This window comes from Mastomys coucha, unplaced genomic scaffold, assembly GCF_008632895.1.
Source record: "Mastomys coucha isolate ucsf_1 unplaced genomic scaffold, UCSF_Mcou_1 pScaffold23, whole genome shotgun sequence".
NCBI lineage: Eukaryota > Metazoa > Chordata > Mammalia > Rodentia > Muridae > Mastomys > Mastomys coucha.
The window spans coordinates 8,740,762-8,762,231 of record NW_022196906.1 but is presented as its reverse complement, the minus strand read 5'-3'; the positions used below and the strand labels follow the sequence as shown (position 1 = coordinate 8,762,231).

Sequence of the window (21,470 nt, the reverse complement as noted above, 5' to 3'; positions counted from 1 at the left end):
AAAAAAAAAAAAAAAAAAAAAAGGAGTAGCCTGTAGTGAGTGGCCAGCCCTGCCACCTGGGACCAGGGTGAGGTCCTAGCCCAAGGTGACCCGGAGGGCAATGTCTGAGTCAGTTGCTACCCAGCAGCAGGGGTCGGTGTCAATGTCCATGGTTCATATTACCACTAGAAAACGTGAAGGTGCCCCTGACTGGGACAGCCACCAGAAACCACATAGATAGCCAGTGGCTGTGCAGAACTGGTCCAGAACTGGATGCAGCACTGAGAGAGCTGGCCCTGTTCATTACCCAGGCAGCACAGTGGAGCCAGTCCTGAGAGCATGAGCGTGGAAGAGCTGACTCTGTTGCTAGGCACAGAGGTGCTGCTCCCTGCTCCCACCACCTCCAGCAGTTGGGAAGGTTGCCCCCAGGATCATGAGCTTAGGAGAGCTGGCCCTGTCCCTCCCTGGCTGCAGCACTCAGGAGAGTGAGCCCTGCAGCTCACCTGGTCAGCATAGTAGGACTGGCCCTGGTCATTATATATGGATGTGAGCTAGCCCTGAGAGTGAGAGTGAGAGAGAGCTGACCCCATCACTTGTTTGCAGTGAGGTGGCATGGGTGCAGGGGGGTGCCCTCCCCTTCTCCACCCTCCCACCCCACTTTCATCCTCATCATCTGCAGTAGTCTGGAGATCTGGCCCTGTCCCTTACTGGCAGGAGCATTTGGGAGAGTGGGTCCTGTACTTTAACTGGGCAGCAAGGTGAAGAAGGCTCTGGAGCTGTGGGTGCATTGAGCTGGCCCCGAAGGCACAAGAGCAGAAGAGCTGACCCTGACTCCTGCTGATGGTGGCATTGGGTGGCCTAGCCAGGATAGTCCTGGAGAGCTTGCCCTGGTGGTGCAGACAAGAGAGAGCTCGTGGGCTGACCAGCTCTGCTATCACCCAGGCCCAGATCCAGGGCTCTAATATGCCACACCCCAAAATCTATTTCATCTGCAAATAACTGAGATCCATGAAGGGGCCAGTCCTGCTGTTCCAAAGCTGCAGGATCTCAATGACACAAGGCAACAACAGGATAACTGGGAGGAGTCCCAGTGAGGATCCAATATTGATGGTGTCACAGAAGCCAAAGACCTCAAAGCAGACCAATGATTCATTGCAATGAACATTTGCAAGTGAACATATGTGGACGGGGGATACACTGTGGGACACAATGTGACTCGCTACAGCTTCTACAATGAGATGTTTTCTATTCTTCGGTTTTTGTTGTTTTGGTTTTTTTGTGGGTGAGGTTGCAAGGGTAAATGTTGGATATGAGGGGATAGGGAGATGAGCGGGACTGGGGTGTGTGATGTGAAACTCACAAAGAATCAATAAAAAGTTAATTTTTCTCCTTAAATACAATATTAACAAATATATTGACCTATATATTCACTAAAATACTATTAAATCATCTATTTAATATAGTAATTTTGATAGTACAATAGCTTTTTGTTTATTTTGCTAAAAACGTCATGTTTTCACACTGGGTACACAAGTTTGTTTCTATATGTGTGTTTGTGTGTCTGCGTGTATCTGTGTGTTATTCAGTTAGATCTTTGGTTTTTGTCTCCACCTGGTGGACATTTTGGTTGTTTTCATTTAATTACAAAGGAAAAATCAACTACCCTGGTTTGGTTTGGTTTTTTTGTGCTTGTTTTTCCAGAATAAAAAATATAAACAGCTAAAATAATATCTTATATATTTTGCCAATAATTTTTATACAAAAGATTTTGAGGTGGCATACACATATGGTGATTGAAAACTTTAAAAGGCAAAGCCATAGAAGAGAGAAAAAAAAAATAAAGTACCTAAATTAATGTGTGACTGCAACCAAAAAGTAAATAAGCTCCAAGTTTTTGCTGTTGGAGAAAAGAGGGAACAAGAACTATGTGATTCCTTATTATTTGATCAAATAAACCACAGTTTTTATTATTAAAATTTCAGACTAACTAAAATACGCTTAAATCTTTACCTTGTAGAGATATGACATACAGACAAAAATTTAGAAACCTTGATGAACTATATACAAAATGAACGAACTGTGTAGCTACCCACAAATCAAGGTGCAAAATACAGTTGGGGTCCCCGAAGCCTGCCTTGCACACCCTCGGTATTTCCACAAAGCTAGCCACTAGCACACCCTGAGCTATCAAGCTAGCCACTACTCTGACCTCATCATTATGTAATTTCTTCTCCACCATGGAATAATTTTCTATGTATAACATCACATCTGTGGACCTCCCACATTTCTACATAAAGAAGGAGTTTGTTGCTTCTCCTTGTGGTATTCTAAGAATACAATAATGAATAGATATTAGTTCTAATTTTTTCTGTGAGTCTGGGGCTCTGGTGCTGCTGGGACCATTCTAGGGCACCTTTCCCACAGTTCAGTATGTGTCTCATATTAGGACTATCAACTACTTACATTCTTTAGTAAAAGCAAAAAACAAACAAACAAACAAAAAATCACCAGCTCTTCAAACTGGTTGTTAGCATTTATACTTTTGTTCCTGACAAGCTCTTACCATGTTGCCCACAGCTGGACAGAAACATCCCTCCTACACAGACCTCTATGGCCAGCTCAGGTGATATTATTCAACAGTAGGGAAGGAGAACCCGGTTGCTATGTGCCTTCCAATCCCTGCTACTGATGCTGGACTGCTTGTTGTTTGTTGGTTTAGCAACTGACCACTCTAACATTTGGGAAGTAACCGCTCCTTGAAGATTGCATTGCTTGGCTTGTTGAGAAATGGTTTGGGACAATGTCTCATGTGCTTGTCAGCTTTCTGGATCTCCTCTTTTGTCATGTATCCATTTGTCTATTTTTCTCCAATCTCTTACTGAGTTGTATGCCCTCTTCACACTGATATGTAGAAGTTCTTTATGTAATCTGGGTCCTAGTTACTTGTTGGCCAATGTGTTTTGAGAAAATGTTCTTCCAGTCTGTGACTTGACTCCGCATACTCTTAATAACTGACTTCAAGAGACTCTCTTAATTTTTATGTTCTTTAACTTATCGTTTTCTTATGGTTAATGCCTTTTGTCGTTGTGCATTAGAAATTGTTCCCAACTTCACACACACACACAGCCCTTTGTATTATATTTGGTGCTCATATAGTTAGGTCAGTTTCTAGATGGTTCTACTCCACTTATGTGGGTAAATGGTTGCAAACAGGAAATTATCAATCAAAACTAAAAGTGGTTGGCAGTAGGGTACAGTAGACATACTGGGGGGAGGGGGAGTGTCTCCTGAATGTTAAAAAAAAAAAAAGCCCTGTAGAATTATTTAACTTTCTAAGATAATGCACATTTAATTTTTGTAAAATCAGTGCCACTTTTTAATGACTGCAAAAAAGAGAAGCAGAGGTAACCACTACTTTGAACAAACTCCTGATTTTCTGACTCACGTTTCCAATTCTATGGGTTTGTCACATGAAAAACTGATGATTTTGTGAGCTGTCATAGACTATGTGCACGAAAATCCTTGTAAACTAAGTACAGCTACTTAGTAACTTACAGCCCCAAACTTGTGAATTTTCAACATGAATTGGTTGAGAATCACGTCCAAGACCAGATGTAACTGATAAAGCACTGGGTGATCAGTGGGGAAATTGCTGTTCCTGTGGCCCATCACAACCCTCACCGGGAGGTGGTGACCAAATCTTTGAGGCTTTGGAGCCTTTTCTGAGACACATCCCAGTTGTGTGGCCTCAGGCTCTTTCCAAAACCTTTGTGTCTCTCAGCCACACAACTGAACCATATCTCTTGGGAAAGCTGGGTCCTTTCCCTGGGTCTGTAGCTAAGGAATTGCGGCTCCTGCTGTCGCACGCACCCAGGGCCTGAGGGAAGTTGGCAGAGCCCTGGAGACCCGGAGCATCCGCAGTCACTATGACAACCTCAGACGCCTTGCGCCTTGCGTTCCACAACAGCCGGTGGCAGAGTTGAGAGGCCTGGTAGGCCTGGGCCGTGGAGACCCCGGTGGCATGAGGCGGCAGGAGGCGCTGGTGGTGACCACAGGGACAGCCTCGGAGGCGGGCCGCGACGGGGAGCAGCCTAGGCCGGCAGGACTGGTGTTCCGCTCACGTGGTGAGCCTGGCGGACCCCAAGAGTCTCGCCAACAATGTGAGTTCAGCTCCAGCTTCAAACCTTAGCACTGGTGGGACCAGTGACAACAAGATGGGGGAGGAGGACCCCAAAGTGGAACTAGCTGGAGTATTTAATGTTTCTGGGGGAGGAATGGAGATCTATTGTTTGGAGGTAAGGACACTAGCAGAAAGCTACTGTGACAGCAGGGACAGCCATGGGAGGGATAGAGAGCAACTTAGGCCCTCACGACCTCCTCGGGCCAAGGACTATGTAGAAGGAGACTATCTTCCCTTCTCCAAGGATTCCTGAGCCCAAGGGCTGGATATCATCCTCAACTGAGTTGGTCAATAACAGCATTGCTTTTTAAAGGGACCATGAACTCATTAACCCAGAGGAATGTATATGATGAGGTTGGGGATACCACTTGTCTAGCATGCTCTAGGACCTGGGTTCACTCTCTCATACTTGTCTTAGAAGCAGGGTAGGAACCACTCACTCCTCCCCAGGCATCCTTCATTTCCTAGATCAGGAACCCAAGGTGCAGAGCAGAGGGAAGGAGATGAAGTCAGCCAGGACTGGCAAAAAAATTAAAACCCTTCAACAATCATCTCCAGCAGTCAAACAAAGCCCACAAATCACTACTTGGGTTAGAATTTCACACTGCAGTCTTTCTTATGTCCTCTGCCCATGGAATATGCAAACAATATTCAAATCAATAAAGACTGCCTTGAGGCAGTTGTAACTGGATTTCTAAGAGCATTGCAGCGTCCTGTTCCTGATCCTTTAGCAGCTGGTAAGAGACGATGGGTGAAAGCACAGGGCCAGGGAGGAATGCAGGCTGTTTCCAAGGCTGCTCAGAGCCTCCTCGATTGCCTCTCTGGGGACTAGCTGGGGCATCTGGAGGCTCCCTCTGCTTGGGCACTCTTGGAGAACGTTTGCTCCTAAATATAAGTAGCCTGTGCGTTCTCTCTCTCTCTCTCTCTCTCTCTCTCTTTCTCTCTCTCTCTCTCTCTCTCTCTCTCTGTGTGTGTGTGTGTGTGTGTGTGTGTACACATGTATGAAGGCCAGAAGACAATCCCTGCTCTCACTCCTCAGCTATCTTTCAAGTTTCACTGAGAAAGTGTGCACCACTGATCTTGAAGTTTTCATGCAGGATAGGCTAGACTGGCTGGATGATTGGCTGGCTGGCCCGGGAGCTCCAGGGATCAATCTGCCACCACACCAGGTTTTTCTTATTATAAGACATAAATAATTATATTAGCCCACAGGCAACTGTGAAAAAAAGAAACACAAGTAAAATGCTCAGGTGCATTATAAAAATCAGCACCAATTGCTGTTAGAAGTCAAGGAGCCTGGCAAACCTTATTGTAAAAACAAATCCCAGAGTGGCACAGCTCTCAGAAGCTCTGTGCTTCGTCCCTGCTCATGGCTGCCTACTGACAACACTGAAACCTAGTGCCTGAGCAAAGGCACAGTGTGTGGACTTCCCCATCTGTTGTCTTTTTCTTCTTTTCTGTCTCCAGTCCCCCTCCTTCCCTTGCTTTTTCTTAATGGAGAACTTTTCCCTCTCTAGCTTTTTGTCATTCTCCATTTCCAAAGTCTCACAAGTCTCCTTCAGCATTTTCCACTGCGAATTCTCTTATTGCTGCCAAACCGCAGTCTGTCAAGAGACCCACGCTTCGAGCAGGCAGCTCTTCTTTCTCTCTGACCCCGTAGAAGCTTTGCCTCCTTCCTTGCCATGTGATGTCTGTGATTCTACAGAGAAAGCCGAAAGCCGTTAGGTTCAAGCAGTGCTGGTTCCTGCTCTCATGACCAACCTAGGGCACAAGAACGAGAACCTCAAAGTGCCTGGTTGGACCTTTTCTGAGTCTGGGGACATATCTGAGTCCTTCCCATTGGAGGTGGACCAGGGTCCCATCCGAGGCTCTTATCCTGTTTGGGCCAGTCTGCAGTCAGGACAAGTACCACCATGCTACCTGTTAGTTAACGTGGAATAAGAGGAGATGTCTGCCATATCTTTGTGAGAATAACATCAAATCTCAAATATATAACAAGTCCGCTTGCATTCTCTCTGGCTCTTTGAATTGTGTCAGGAACCCCTTGTTCTCTAGTGTTGACAGACACACCCACCGGCAGCATATATCTGCTTTCCATATCTTATGTCATGCTCCATTCAACATCCAGTCACTGGGACAGAAAGACCTCTGCCTTTATGAATCGATGGTGGTTTTAAAAAGAAAGACACTAAGTCATCGGTTACACAATATTTGTATGCAGATATGCAAACAAAGGGACAATACATGAAACAAAAGAAGAAAGGTTATGGGGCAAAAAAAGAGAGAGTTGTAGAGATGCTTCTCTAGGGAAATGATACTCAATAAAACTGGCACTTACAATCTGAGTAGCAGTTACTTAGGCAGAAGCTCCAGAGAGAGACTGGTCATGCAAAGGTGAGATCAGAGGAGAGGGAGGGCCAAGGGTGGGAGACTGAGCATAGAGAAGCATGCAGGGAGGTGAGTATGAAGATGCAGCCAGGGCCAGGAAGCACACAGCATTTCTGTCCTCTTAGTTCTGTTCTCTGGGAAGAACAGAAAGAATGCAGCAAGGTACTGAGAACAAATGTCAGCCCTGGGCTGGAGCAACAGGGAGAGATGGGACCATCCTCAGAGGCCAGGAGAAGGTCCTAAGCATTCCCCGCGGTTGGTTAACTTCTATGGGTTTAATCTCTTATTTTACGGCTTATTTTATTATGTATTTGTGTCTGTGTGTATCCTGTGTGTTCATGTGTACTTGTATGTGGGCGGCCACAGAGGCCAGAAGAGGGTGTTGGATTCCCTAAAGCTGGAGTTCCAGGCTGCTGCAAGCCACTCTGTAGGTGCTAGAACAGAATGCCAGTACTCTGAAGGAGCAGCAAGTCGTCTTAATTGATGAGCCATCAGTTGGGATCTTTAAAAATGAACTCTAAATAAAGATGCCGAGGTGAGGCTGGGGTGGCTGGCCTAAAGCGCTTGTTGTGCAAGCATGAGAGCCTGAGTTCAAACCCAGCTAGACACAGTAGCCCACCTGTAGTTCCATGTGCCAGTGGTGAGATGAGAGGCTAGCCCACAAGAGTCCCTGGAAGTTTTCAGAACGTGCAGCCTGGCAATATGCAATGACAAACAACAAAGGGAGACGAGACCCTGTCTCAAAGGAGTGGAAGATGAGGACTGGACCTGAGAGTTCTCTCCTTTCCACAGGCTCCCTGGAGCATATACATCACACACACACACACACACACACACACACACACACACACACACATACACACACACACATACACACATGTACACACGCACACATGCACACACACACACTGCATTCTACGTCACATCTGGACTGCAAGATCCAGGCACAGATCTGTCTAATATTTATTTATTTATTATATATAAGTACACTGTTGCTGTCTTCAGACACTCCAGAGGAGGTCATCTTATCCCATTACAGATGGTTGTGAGCCACCATGTGGTTGCTGGGAATTGAACTCACGACCTCTGGACCTCAGTGCTCTTAACCACTGAGCTATCTCTCCAGCCCCAACAAATCTGTCTTACCCTTTACTTTGTCCTTGTCCCCAAGCCAAATGTTAGGGACAGAGTAGGTCTTTAACCAGAATTCATTGCTGGGCACTTTGATGCATATCTGTAATCTTAACAGGTTCTACAGCTGCCTGGAGGATACAGGGAGACCTTGCCACAAAACAGGAAACCACAGCCCTGAACCTTCCTTGTTGATAGGCGAAAGTTCAGGAAGGCAACGAGAACACCTCATACATTCCCTCACCACACTTAAAGAGAACCCCGAAGCTCACCTCAGATACCCCGGAATTACAGGAAAGGATGAAGTCCTCCAAACCAAGTTGTGATGAGAGAGATAATGCCAAGATAGAGCCCACAGGGAAGCGGTCTAGTGGTTCTAAGGAATGACACGCCATTTTTTTAAAAAAGTTATTTACATAGGAATGATGGCTGGAAGACTGGGCAGAGTTGGTGATAAATCCATTGTCAATGTCTTTCCAGGGAAGACGTTTCTATATTGTGAGCCCCATAAGAGAATCAAGGAGGTTTTAGAAGAAGAACTTTCTATCAAAAGGGATGAATGCCACGTGAAAAGCCCACCTGCAGGTAATCATGCCTCAAGGACGTATGTTTGCTAAATGAATATGAAATTGTCTGTTTGATGACAGGCTGGTTATTTTATTTGTAACAAAACAATAACCACCAAGAGAAGTGAGTCCTGAGAAACTTAGAATGTTTTTTTGTCTTTGTCCAAATATACCTCCACATGTAGAGGAAAATGAACTAAATCTTTAACACATGCTTTGCTGTCCACACTTTTGGATGCTGCTTTCCGTTTAACCGTAAGTAGAACACTTTCACATGCTTGGGACATACAGTAAATAACATCTTCAGACTCATCAGTGTAGATTTGCTCAATGGCAGATGTTCCCAAATGGTACGTTACACACACACACACACACACACACACACACACACACACACACACCATGCACACATACAATACTAATAAGAAATAAAGTAAGTGAGAGCGCCTGAATACAGTGTTCAGAGAACTGACACTGGAGAGGACTGTCCCAGGGAGGTGGGGTCTGATGAGAGATGCTGACACCCTCAAGGCATTGTCCAGAATCTAGCCGCCTTCACATTTCTAATCAGCCATGGGCATTTGCTTTTGGTTCTTACTGTATCGCCAATGACATGCAGCATCTTCAAGAAAAGCTTTAAGTCTACTCTATATGCTGTGGATAGATGTAGAAAGGCCTATGTATTTGTTTTTGGTGGTTAAGCAACTTTTGTCCAAGTTTATATAATAGTTTAGACTTAGCTTCATTGTTTTGAAGGACCACATGGAAACTAAATAATGTATTTGCCATTCTCTGAGGAGGAAATGTATGTTGTATCATTTTTGCTGAGTGCGTTTTAATGTGAGACAGCCTAAGAGAATAGGAAAGAAACATTTGTTTTTGTAAGTATTTTCAAGTATTTACTTAGCATGCAGCTACCAGGGCTGCCTTTTATGGTATCCACCAGAGGGCGCACAAACGCACTCTTTCACCTGGAAAAGTCTCAGAGTAGAAATTAGATGGTATAAAGTCACTCTTTCAAGGGCTCCTCCAGCATGGGGACCTAGAACCCAGGGAGAGTGATACACTCTTGCCCACTGCCGTGTGGATAGCCCCTAACTAGCCACTGACCTTTTAGTGGAGTGTGCAGAAAACCTGATGACAGCTGGAGCCCCTCCTTCCAGAAAGTAGACATTGCCACAGCCAGCGGGTGCAGCGTTCAAGTGTAACCGAGCAGCTATCTTTAGATGATAAGAGTGAGTGCTCATAGAGGGTTATTTCCCTGTCTACTGTCTTTTGTTCCTCTCTCTTCCCTGTTGTAAGTACACTTTGGTCCTCACGATAGCAAAAACTTTGTTTGAAGGCCAAAACCTGTAATTTTCCCACCATGTTCGTCCCGTCAGTGGCACCTGGTGTGAGTATCTACTCCTTGTTTCCATTCTCAAGGCCTCAATATGGCCCAAAGACCACCCGTCTCCACTCCCTTGGCTCAGCTCCTATCTTTTTGCCACCTGTTTCTCCTTTACTTCTCTACTTCTACTTGGCCTCAATAATACGGATAACTCATCCCCCTTCTTTGAGTCAGGGTCTCTATATGTAGCCTGGCCTAGGCTGGCCTCAAACTCATAGAGGTCTACGTGCCTTTGCCTCCCAAATGCTGGGATTAAAGCATGCGCTGCTTCGTCCAGCATCCTGGTCCTTTTCTCCAGCTGTTACATACAACCCTAGAATGATAACCACTCCAAAGTATCTAGCTTCTGCTTCCCTCCTCAAACCTCGGAGCTTACTTGACTTTCCAATTGGATGTCTGGTTGCATTGGTGGTATAGCAGTGAGCACAGCTGCCTTCCAAATGGATGTCTGACCAACTCCCCCTCCCCAGGGTTAATACACTCTAAAGAGAGCTCTAATTCGTACCAAGATTTTTTTACCCACTCTTCAAGGGTCTCCCCCACATCAAGAAGTAGCACACATTCCATTAACTTGATTAGGGTATTTAGAAGTCAGGTCCTCAAGCTCCATTTCAGACCACAGCTAAACTTGCTGACTCCATGTGTAGAAAAGCCCTGAGTTTCCCCAGCTGCGTCCCTTGACTGCCTCCATCCCTCTCCTTTCTCAAAAGCAACAGGGCTTGCAGTGCTTCCACTGGTCTGAGTCTGTTCTCTACACAGAAACCAGAATGGTCTACAGGACTAATCAGGTTACCTCCACACTCAAACCTCTACAGTGTCACTGTAGAGGAGGGAGGTAGAAGCAGGAGGATCAAGAGTTGAAGGTCATCCTTGGCTCTATCTTAGGTTCAAGGTTAGCCTGGACTACGGAAAAGCCGATACAAGCAAACACTAGAATAAGTCACACTCCCTGCTCACTGTGGCTCTGAGAGGTTTCTAGGTTGTCTAAGGTTCTGCAATAAATGGCAGAATCAGACCTCAAACTCAAGACCGATCCCAAAACCATTTACTTTCTACTTAGGATGTTCTGGTGACATCCAGCCAAGCCATGGGTTTTGTGCCACTGCTCACTGGCTGAAGAGTTCAATGTTTAATGTGCCTGATGGTCCTTCCCTGGACTTCATGTCACTAAACTGTCCTGGTTTTCTGCCTGGAATGACCTTTTCTTTTGTTCCTTAAGAACTGTTGTTACCTCTGTCTGCCCAATGCTCAGGTTTGCCAGGAAGATATCCACTATCTTCTATCTAACCTTGTCCCACTAGCTCTTTCTGAGTTCCTCCTCCACTGTGGCCTTGCTAGCACACTCCTGATATTTGTGTCTCTAGGCAGCTGCTCTCCAGGATGTTCCTTAATCATTCAGGATCAGCACTAGGAAAAATAACTCCTCCCACCTGACCCCACCCCACCTCACCAATTTACTCCTCCCCCTGGATCAGTAGCCACCAAATGACAGGGCCACTCCAAAATCCTCTCCCTCTCTGGGCGGGCAGCCATAGCCTAGTCTGCCACGACTTGGGCATCCATAGCCTACATTTGCTACAGCTTGGGGAGCCATTGCCTACATCTGCTACGGCTTAGTTTAGGTCAAGCTCCCAAAACCCTGGCCATATGCCAACCTCACCCTTCAAATACTTACATTTTCTCTGTATATATACTTTATCAGAACCAGTTGTCAACATTAAAATGTCAGACCCATACCTGTAATCCAAATGCTTGAATGGAAGCAGCAATAATCAGGAGTTCAAAGTCATCTTTGACTACATAGAGGGTTTGAGGCCAGCTTGAGTTATGTTAGACCCTGTCTTAAAGAACCCAGAAAAGAGGCTGGGGATATAGCCCAGTCATAGAGCATTTGTCTAGAATGCACAAGGTCCTGAGTTTGACCCCTCCAAGCCCTAAGTGCTATCAGATCTGCATATCTACAATGTACAAGGTACAATGTATAATGTATAAGGCCTAAGCTAGGCCTCCCAGCAGGCAGGTCAAGGGCCTAGGAGTTACTCTGCAGGAGTTGAAATCTCTTGAAGTTTTTCTTCCCCTTGTCAAATCTCAGAGCATGTTTACACAGGGAGGCAGGGCTTGAAACCAGCCTTTCAGGGCCTCTCATTCACTGCTCAGCCCACAGTGAGCCAACCAGAACAAACACATATTTTTAAAGATAAGTTCAACTTCCCTGTGAGATCAATCTGAGGCACTGGCTAGAATCTCCAGGGGGTGGTTTTGTACTTTTTAAATTTAGAATCAAAACCCACAGAAAAAGGTTCTTGAATAGAAATGGTCAAGGGTACGAGGAAAGCAAAGAATCCCTAGAGGACTTTAGGACAGGATCTGCGTCTTTGGTGCCTGCTGCTCTCTTTCCTTCCTGGCCAGGTGTGCCAGCTCTGAGGCTTTACTGGCACTGCCCCTGTCTTGTCCTTCTGCTACCTTCTAAAAGGCACATCCTTGGGGCATGGGGGTCACTTCCCCAAGTAGAGCAGCTGTATCAAAGGGCTTTAGAACATCTTTTGTTCTATTTGAGTACCTCAGCTCTGGTAAGTTCTTCACCCCTGTATCACATTGAATAAATATAGTGTTGTTAATAGTTTTCTATCAGTCTTCTTTGAAAGCAGTAATCACTAATGTACAACTGTGTTTTGCTTAGAGGTTTTTAACACTTCTTAGCATCTGCACATATATTTTGAATGTTTTCTCTGTTCAGTTGTAACCTTTAGTACTCCTGTGATTGTATCAGGAAGAGCACAACCAGAGTTGGCCCTCACAACACTTTCATATCCAATGCAATGTGACTGATGTGCAGAGCCCTGCAAACTGCTAGACTGTAAACTGCTTTCTATCTTCTAGGGCAACTGTTTATGGTCACCTGCCTTTGAGAATCTGTTCTCAGTGGCCGAGAGGAGCTTTTTCTCTCTTTAGAGAGGACAGAGGAGGAGACTGGCTTGAATGGGAGGGAAAGATTTAGGTTAGATTCAAAGAATGGCTTCGATTTTGTAAGATCTTGACAGAAAGAGACTGTGAAGTCTGTCCTTAAGGACCTAGAAAAAGGCTGACTCTCATCTTGATAGGCAGCTTCAGCCATTCTCCCCCCAATCCCTGCGAGGGAAGCTAGGGTAACACTCAGTTTGACAAGCCAAGAACTGCACCTCTACAGACAGACTCTGAGTTCACCCTTTGTCAGTGAAATCACCATCCCTGCGAAAACAACAGCAACCATTTGTTAAACACAAAGCACTCTATATGCATCCAGTCCACATCCAAGAAGCATCCTACAAGGTGGTATTATTATCCCCATTTCAAATCTAAGGAAATAAAGCCAGTGTGTTAATAATAAGACTTGTCCAGGTTCTCTCAGTTGGTTGGGAGAGCTGGGACCGAAGCCCCACTCTGCTCTGAGCCCAGAGACTGGGTTCCCTCCTGGGCATTGCTTTCTGTGGAATCTTTTAGGGAGGTACCAAGTGTCATGAGAACATTAGTGAGACTGCTGCTGGCTCTGAGGAGACTATTCAGCCATGAGATAGATGCTCACGTGTGCTCAGAATCATGTAGCATGTCACAGCAGCTAACCTGAGCTCACTCAGTCAGTGTGGATTGTGCTTTCCTTCGTGGTTAAATTTGTCTTAGTCGGCATTGCTGTTCCTGTGGTAAACACCATGACCAATACAACTGGGGGAAGAGAGGGTTTATTTCAGCTTATAACTCCAGGGCCACACTTCATCCACTTCATCACTAAGGGAAGTCAGGCAGGAGGTGATGCAGAGGCTGTGGAGGGATGCTGTCTCCTGGCTTGCTCAGCACGCTTTCTTATATACCCTAGGGCCACCTGCTCAAGTTTGGTACCACCCACAGTGACCTGGGCCCTCCTTCATCTGTCATCAATCAAGAAAATGTCCCCTCTCCAAGGCTTGCCCACAGGCCAATCTAGTAGGGACATTTTCTCAGTTGAGGTTCCTCTCTGAAAATGAGTAGCTTGTGTCACATTGACATAATACTAGCCTGCACATAAGTTAAAGAAATGGCTAAGCAGATGGTCTTAGGATATGGTGGGGTTCAAAGTACAAAGTATTAGCAACACTTAGACATGTGCTGCTGTGCAGGCACCCTTTTCACGATTCCAGTCCTGCCACCTGCAGATCACAGAGCAGACGCCATTCTCCAGCTGTTCAGCACTGTAACAGTAGGGTACACTGAGTTTGTCATGGAGTTTTCATGGGGATATAAAGCCACACCTGATTCATGGCTTTTAGGAGAGCCTAGAGTCTTCTGAATGTTTTTAAATCTATGGAAACATTCCCACTTAATGAAGGAGTTGAATTAAAATCAGTATGGAAAACTGAACAATATGTAGAATTTGTCTTATTTATTCTTGATCCTTTTGTTTTGCAATATATGTTATCATAACGACCTTTTATGTCTTTGTGGAGACTCAAACATAAGAGAACACAGTGGTTTAATTCCATTGCTGAATGCATGATGTGCATCAAAGATTAAATAGGTAGCAAACATCTCATGTGGCTTGATGAATTTGGTCAAATGTATTCTACCCAATTAATTGGAAGCACAGTCACTCGAGAAAATCCCTGTGAAGCACTTTGTGCTAGAAGAGTGCACTGCTCACTGTCGCTGTCTTGCTCCTAACATATTCCCAGTGGCCCTGGATGGAATCTGGAGCATCCGAAGGAATCTCCCCGTGGGAGGCACCATGCCAGGACAGCAGAGCAGAAACAGCTCACTCCCACAAGCCAAGTACTACTCGAGGCACGGAGGACTGAGAAGTAAGACCCCGGGACCCCCACAGGTGGCTTGAGTGGGCTCCACAGCTTACAAACACCTGGCAAACCCTTAAGCACCTCAGTCCGAGGCCAGCCTTTCCTGCCTTGCTTCTGTCTGGTCGCATTTTATGTAACCACTGTCTGTCATTCTGGGACTCAAACAGTCCAGCTAAGGAGCACACCTACACCGACATGAGAGGTTCATACCCAGACTTCCACGTCTGACTCTACTTTGTGTGCACAAGTGTTTCTTGCACACAGCCAGGCCCTAGGGGAGGGATCGTGTTAATTCCTTTCTTCTAAAGGGGTAACAAAAGGTAGGTGAGGGAATTAAGGAAGGACTCAGCAAGTCCCTTGTGTGGATCCCTTAGTCCCCCCTTAGTCTAGGTACATGGGCCACCTGTCTTGTGTACTTGTCAGAAAACATAAGCTTAGAGAGAAACATTCCTCATTCCTTCCTGTCTCAGTGTCTGCCACAAATCTTTAGCAAGATATGGGAAGGAGACAAAAGTCTTGCTGTCCCACCTCACATGAGGTAAAAGAGCGATGTGCAGGTACTGTAGGGACATATAGCTGGTACAGGAGTCCTGAACATCACTCTACAGCTGGGAGGTGACACTGTGTGCAAAAGCAGCAGCACACAGAAGCTAAGGAAGCTCTCTCCTGTCTCTGTCTCTCTCCTGTCTCTGTCTCTCTCCTGTCTCTGTCTCTCTCCTTCCTTTTTAAAGACATTTTTTTTTTATGTGTGTATATATTTGCTAAGTGCCCACAGAGGTCAGAGGTCAGAAACAGGATTAGGTTTTTTGGAGCTTGAGTTAAAGGCATATTATGTTGTTGATGCTGGGATCCTGATTTTGGTCCTCTGATAAAGCAGTTCATGCTATTAATCACTGATTCAGCCCCAACCTGTGCATTCTTAACCAGGATATGAATCATGTCAGCAAATTCTATAAACACTACTTGTTTCAGATTCTTAGCATATTATTCTGTTTAAGAATTGCACCTGCACAATCCATTTCTCAGATGAGGACATTGAGACACAGAAAGGCTGAAGAATTTACCCAGTGTCACTTAGCTATCGAAGGGACATGCTTTGAACTCAGGCAGCACATCCCCACAGCCCATGCCCTCATCTATGAGGTACTCTGGTACCCAGAGCCCAGGGACTGGGGATGTAGTGCCAGTAAGTGACAAGGGGGGGGGTACAGCCCAAGTACTACAGAAGAGAATGCTGGGGATGGGCCTGTGAGATGTGAATGATGAGACACAAGATTAAAGGACAGAACTGAATGGGATGTAGCCATGAGCGTGGGTTACCAATAATAAAGCAGTTGCCATGATTCCACCTCATGTGAGGTGGGACAGCAAGCATTTTAGAGAGTTGTGTAGGCCACATGACCAAACATTGAAGATGATAAGCTCCATCTTCCAGGTAAGATAATTTGGTAACAGGAAGGACGTTATGATCTATGGTCTGAGGGGCCATGTAGTGGACATTTACCAGCATCTGGCCATCTGGCTTCCAAGACTGTGCTTAACCACTGGCTGTCCTGACAAAGATTCTGGTCACTGAACAATAGGGTGGAGCCAACTAAATCAATGCGGTTAGCCAGGCACAAATGCCAGGGCTGTGTGAGGCAGCATTAGAATCTAAGAGAGAGAAGGAGGAAGAGGGAGAGGGGGGAGCGGGAGGGGGAGGGAGATGGAAAGGGAGGAAGGGGAGAGAGAGAGAGAAAGAAAGAGATAGAGATAGAGAGAGAGAGAGAGAGAGAGAGAGAGAGAGAGAGAGAGAGAGAACATCTACAACCCAGACAGTAATTAGTGCTTTGAGAAAATCTGATTTAGCCTGCGATCCTAGCTAGATAGGCTAAGCCTGGAGGATTCTTGGAGCCAACAAGCCTCACCAATTCAGTGAGCACCAGGTCCAGTGAATGATCCTGTCTCAAAGAATAGGGTGGGGACAGTCAAGAAGCACGTACACTGACCCCTGGTCTCCAGCATGCACATGTACATACGTGCACACAGTCTCATACATACATACATGCTCACACACATACACACACACACACACACACACACACACACACATGCACACACACAGCAGCTCTGTGAAGACCAGGACAGTGTCTCACTAACCAAGGTGTTGCTTACTATTAGTTTGTCATGAGAATGGCAGCAGCTGTGCTGAATGTCATTGACTGTGTGTTTAGAAGCTATTTGCAGCTAACCACATCTCCTGCTCCACAAGTGTGTGGGTTGAAAGAATACAGAATGGATGAGGGGAACAAGGGAACCTAATTACTGAATTATAATGTGCATACATTTTCTATGAATCCTGGACCCTGTCACACTTTTGAAGTTTTCTGTGTTTCCAAGAACTCCTGCATATTCCCCCCCCCCCACTTTCTGTCTCTCTCACATCTGTCTCTCTGGCTCTGTCTCTCTCTGTGCTCAAGTGTGCTTCTCCTGAGTATAGTGTCTTGGCTATTTGGTGGGTTCTCACCTCTGACTCAGAGACTGCACAGTATCCACTATCCTCATTGCATCACAAGCTTAACTCATTTGCTCTTACCACTTCCTTATTCTGTACCATGTTAACAAACGGAAAGAGAAAACAGTCATTTAGCCCACTGTAAGCTTGAATGTGCCCACAGAGTACATGGGTTCCTTATGATGACTCAGATTCTGCTTCAGGTCAGGCTGGGTCCAAGGCTTTTTTGGTGTGCTGACATTGCCCAGAACCACACTCCAACAGTTGGGGGTTAGGGGTGAATCAGGGCTTCTGGGTCATTAGGAAGTGTGTGCTTTTCACATTCTGCCCTGCAGGTGAACCACCATGAGGACAATGGCACTAAAGTTTGAAACAGGGTTAGGATTAAAGATCATAAGATCATCTCCTCATAAACCACATTTGCTGACATGTTCTTTCTTTCTCACTCTAGGATAAGATGGGCACATCTTTCCACAGAGATGGAACTTCATTCACCTGATGTTCAAAGACAAAAGAAACCCAGGCTTGTTTTACAATTAAGATGTATGGGGGAGGAAAAAGGTTTTACCTTGTAATACCAATATGTAAGTCAGTCCAAAGCCATGAAATACTATTGGGAAGATGTGCTAAGAAAAATAAACTTGTTTTTTTAGTTTTCACAGTTGGGATGTGTTAGGTTTCTGTTCAGCGTATTCTATTAAATGTATCAAACAAAAAAAAAATCACAACTCTTCTTCAAGTTAAACCTTATAAAATTGAAACTTTACTAATAGTATAACTGGCTCACCCATTTCCTGTTCTGTATAGAGAGTGATTTAGACATGGGTGCCACAGAGCATAATGCAGTGCCTGTGGACTGGTGAATGGACGATTGGTGAAAGAGATGGGCTCAAAGACAATTATTTTATATAGCTCAATAGACCTCATTGTTCCTCTAGAATTTGCTTACTAAATGGCAAGAATCCAGGTGCTCACTATCTATCTATCTATCTATCTATCTATCTATCTATCTATCTATCTATCTAATTCTAATTAGTTTTAAAAGAGGTTAACAAGAAGAGAAAAGACCTTTCACCCATTTCATAGAAATATATACAAATCGTATATATATTGGCTTAGCATTGAGAGTACTTGCTGCTCTTACAGAGAATCCAACACTCACATTGTGAATCACAACTGTCTGTAATTCCAGTTCTAGGGAGTATGACACTCTCCTCTGGCCTCTGTGGCCACTGCAAGCATTTAGTATATAGCCATACATGCAAGCATAACATCTATACACATAAAATAAACATAAATCTTTTAAAATTTAATCATTTATTTATTTACACTCCAGATTTTATTTCCCTCCTGGAAAATAAACATAAATCTTTTAAAAAATTAAAAAATGAAATTTAAAGGCCAGAGTGTAGCTTGGTAGGTAGAGTCCTTGTCTTGTGTGCCCGAAGCCCTGGTTTGTGGTAAATAGAGTGTCCATCTGAGAAGACGTAGAGGCAGCAGGATTGGAAGGTCAAGATCATCCTTCACTATGTAATGAGTCTGAGGACAGTGTGAGCTACATGAGTTTATCTCAAAATAAATACAAAGAAAAAAAATATTTTGTATTTGATCTTCCAGAGTCACAAACAGCACATTGATACATTTTATCCATTTTCTTTTATGCTTATTTTTCTTTACTTGTTTGACATCATGCTCTATAGCAGTGGTTCTCAAACTGACCCCTTGGGGAGGTCAAACAACCCTTTCACAGGGTTGCCTAAGACCATCAGTAAACACAGACATTTACAAACATAACAGTAGTAAAATTACAGTTATGAAGTCACAATGAAATAATTTTATGGTTGGGGGGAGACACACAACATAGGAACTGTATTAAAGGGTTGCAGCATTTAGGAAGGTTGAGAACCACTGCTGTATAGCTTGTACATTTATCATCCTACTTAATGTAACAATACTTCCAATTCATTTATGTATCTTAAATAATTGCAAAAATTCATATAAAGTTGGATATAGTTCCTCCAGCCTGTAATCATACTACCTGAGGGACTAAGACAGGGGATTGCCAAGAGTTTGAGGTTGGCTAAGGATACATGGTGAGTTCTAGGCCAGCTCAGCTACAGAGGGAGACCTCAAGACAAGAACAAATTGTATCTAATTTATTCATGGATTAGTCTGTTTGCTAGGTATTTCGACTTTTCTGGATTGTTAACTTCATGTCAGCTGAAGTATACTTGACAAAGATTCTGTCTTCTTGTTTTCCAGTTTTAGGTGTTGCATTCTCCCTCCCTTAAAGCATAAGCTCATCTTAAGGTTATCCAGGCCTCCATTCTCAAACTTAGCTCTGCTGCTAATAGAATAAACTGAATAATGATTTGCTCACTGCTGGGTCCTGCTCCTGCTTAAAAATATTTACCCAGTGAAACAGCCAGTGTCTTGAGGCAAGCTCCAAACGTTTTCAGACAGAATTTTCCATGTAATTAGAGTACACCCTGAATGAGGTGAGGTGAGGTTAGGTAGGTGTGTGTGTGTGTGTGTGTGTGTGTGTGTGTGTGTGTGTGTTCATGTGACAAGGGCTGGGTATAGTGTGTTTCCAGCTACCATCATGTTCTGGAAGCCTTCCATCACTGGTTAGTTCAAAAACAGTACTATGAGCCAGAAGCGGAAACCCACGGGCAGCATGTTAGTGAAGACATCCAAACGGCTTAGAGTTAAGGTAAAGCACTGACTAATCCTACAGATCTCAAACTCATAACCTACCATCTCTCTCCCTTTCTGTGTGTGCATGCATGCAGAGGAAAGACAGTCATAATACATAATATGGACTTCCAGTCACCCAGGAGCAATGACACCCTCATCCTACTTGGGTGCCCAATGACTTCATAAACATGCTCAGAAATTTCCAGTCTCACTATACTCATTAATAAACAAGACACCCCACTCTGACTCCATGAATTTCCAGGTTTGCTGCCCGCTGCCTGCTCCAATCTGCCCTGTTCTAACCAGCTTCTAATAATGTTGGCAAACTCAGAGCTTCAGATTCTGTGCTTTTTGTGAGTATTACTCCAGGGCCAGACTGCTTTTGCATTAAATACTGTACTTAATGTTCACTACCTCATTTTCCAGGCAGATGGATGCATAGGCTTTTCACACCAGCATCATTTATATTGTAAGTCACTCCAACACCCAGCACATAGGAGATTCTGAGAACGATAATTTGATGTAAATACTTTGGCACTGCAGTTTAAATAAACACTCAAAAACAAGACATGGGTCAGAGATATGGCTTGGTGGGTAAGGCACTTGGCATGCAAGCCTAATGATGCCAGTTTGATCCTTAGAACCTGTACAAAACAGATCCGATGGTGAGCATCTGCACTACCACCAACCTTATGGTGAAGTTGGAGGTGGAGTCAGGAAGCCATCTTCAAAGCTTGTGGGCCAAATAGCCTGGAGACCGGAGCACAGCAGCAGAAATGTGAGACCCTGCCGCAAAGCAAGGTGGGAGGGACCAGTGTATGCTAAAGCTGTCCTCTGACTTGTCATGCTCTGTCTCTCCTGGCCCTGCTGAACCCCCTTTGTTCCCATCAGTGTTACTCCAGCCCTGGGACACATCTCCCTCTTGAGGGCTTATACTTGGTCTCCCACTTTAGCCAGAGAATCCAGGACCACAAAGATTAAAGATTAGAAGTAAAACCATGAAACCTGAACGATAAAATGACTCCATCTCTTCTGGGCTGATGCCTTATGAAAAGCAGACTTTGCAGCCTTGATTGAAAACTCTCTGCACTCCCCCCTCTGGTTTATAATCTTGCCACCTTCATTTCACAACCAGAATGGTCTTAGAGACGTTTTATGAAGTGGCTTGGGACTTTGTATTCATAAAAATACACAGTGCACACATTTTATAGCTCACACACATTTTTTTCTCACATAGGTATTCATTATGACCGTTTCTACAGGTGATATATGCTTGGCTTAACTGCAATTTTCTATTTTATAATGAATATATATATATATATATATATATATATATATATATATACTATGTTATGATAGGGTTTTAACTTGTGTAACCATGTCCCTTCTTCAGAGCCTTCTAGTGTTTCTAATTTGACATTTTAATTTCCCATCCACTTATAGGAATCACTTAGATTATCTTCATGAGTTCATACTTTGTAAGTAATGAACCAGAAGGACTTTGAATGAAGACAAAGTAATTAGGTTGCAAGGAAACTATAACTCCTTAGTTCTCAGAATGTTTCAGGCTGATTTCTAACATACACACACACACACACACACACACACACACACCCAGAATTGGAGGTCAACATGAACAAACCTAGCAGACATAATGGTACATGAAACAAGCCCATTTTTGGAATGACCAATATGTCAGATTCTAGTTCCATTAAGAATTTAAATAGTCAAATGCAGAAGAGTGAATGTGGCTCTCAGGTGCTGGGGGTGGGGCTGGGGTGAGAAGGGAGCATAGCTAATCAACAGGTACAGGGACTGGGGATAAGACTTAGACAATAAACTG

At 44.4% G+C, this 21,470-nt stretch overlaps 1 protein-coding gene and 1 long non-coding RNA gene across 2 annotated transcripts; one reads left to right on the top strand and one right to left on the bottom strand.

Moving 5' to 3' along the window:
• The first annotated feature begins 3,920 nt into the window (after positions 1–3,920).
• On the top strand, positions 3,921–17,591 carry CUNH11orf97 (chromosome unknown C11orf97 homolog). Its single transcript, XM_031343982.1, has 4 exons — positions 3,921–4,139; positions 8,159–8,263; positions 14,317–14,442; positions 17,382–17,591. The coding sequence occupies exons 1-4, from the start codon at positions 4,001–4,003 to the stop codon at positions 17,384–17,386; spliced, it is 375 nt and encodes a 124-aa protein (XP_031199842.1). The 5' UTR covers positions 3,921–4,000; the 3' UTR covers positions 17,387–17,591.
• A 637-nt stretch (positions 17,592–18,228) lies between these two features.
• Positions 18,229–20,843, bottom strand: LOC116072861. The gene is made up of 2 exons (XR_004111576.1): positions 20,042–20,843; positions 18,229–18,469 (listed from the first exon to the last, which is right to left on the bottom strand). It is a non-coding gene; the product is annotated as an uncharacterized LOC116072861 (long non-coding RNA).
• Positions 20,844–21,470: the final 627 nt, after the last annotated feature.

Bases quoted from the DNA above. Each gene is read 5' to 3' on its own strand.
- CUNH11orf97 (XM_031343982.1), top strand. From the start codon at position 4,001: ATGAGGCGGCAGGAGGCGCTGGTGGTGACCACAGGGACAGCCTCGGAG. The intron at 4,140-8,158 runs GTGAGTTCAGCT...ATGTCTTTCCAG, and splicing joins CCAAGAGTCTCGCCAACAAT to GGAAGACGTTTCTATATTGT. The intron at 8,264-14,316 runs GTAATCATGCCT...ACATATTCCCAG, and splicing joins CGTGAAAAGCCCACCTGCAG to TGGCCCTGGATGGAATCTGG.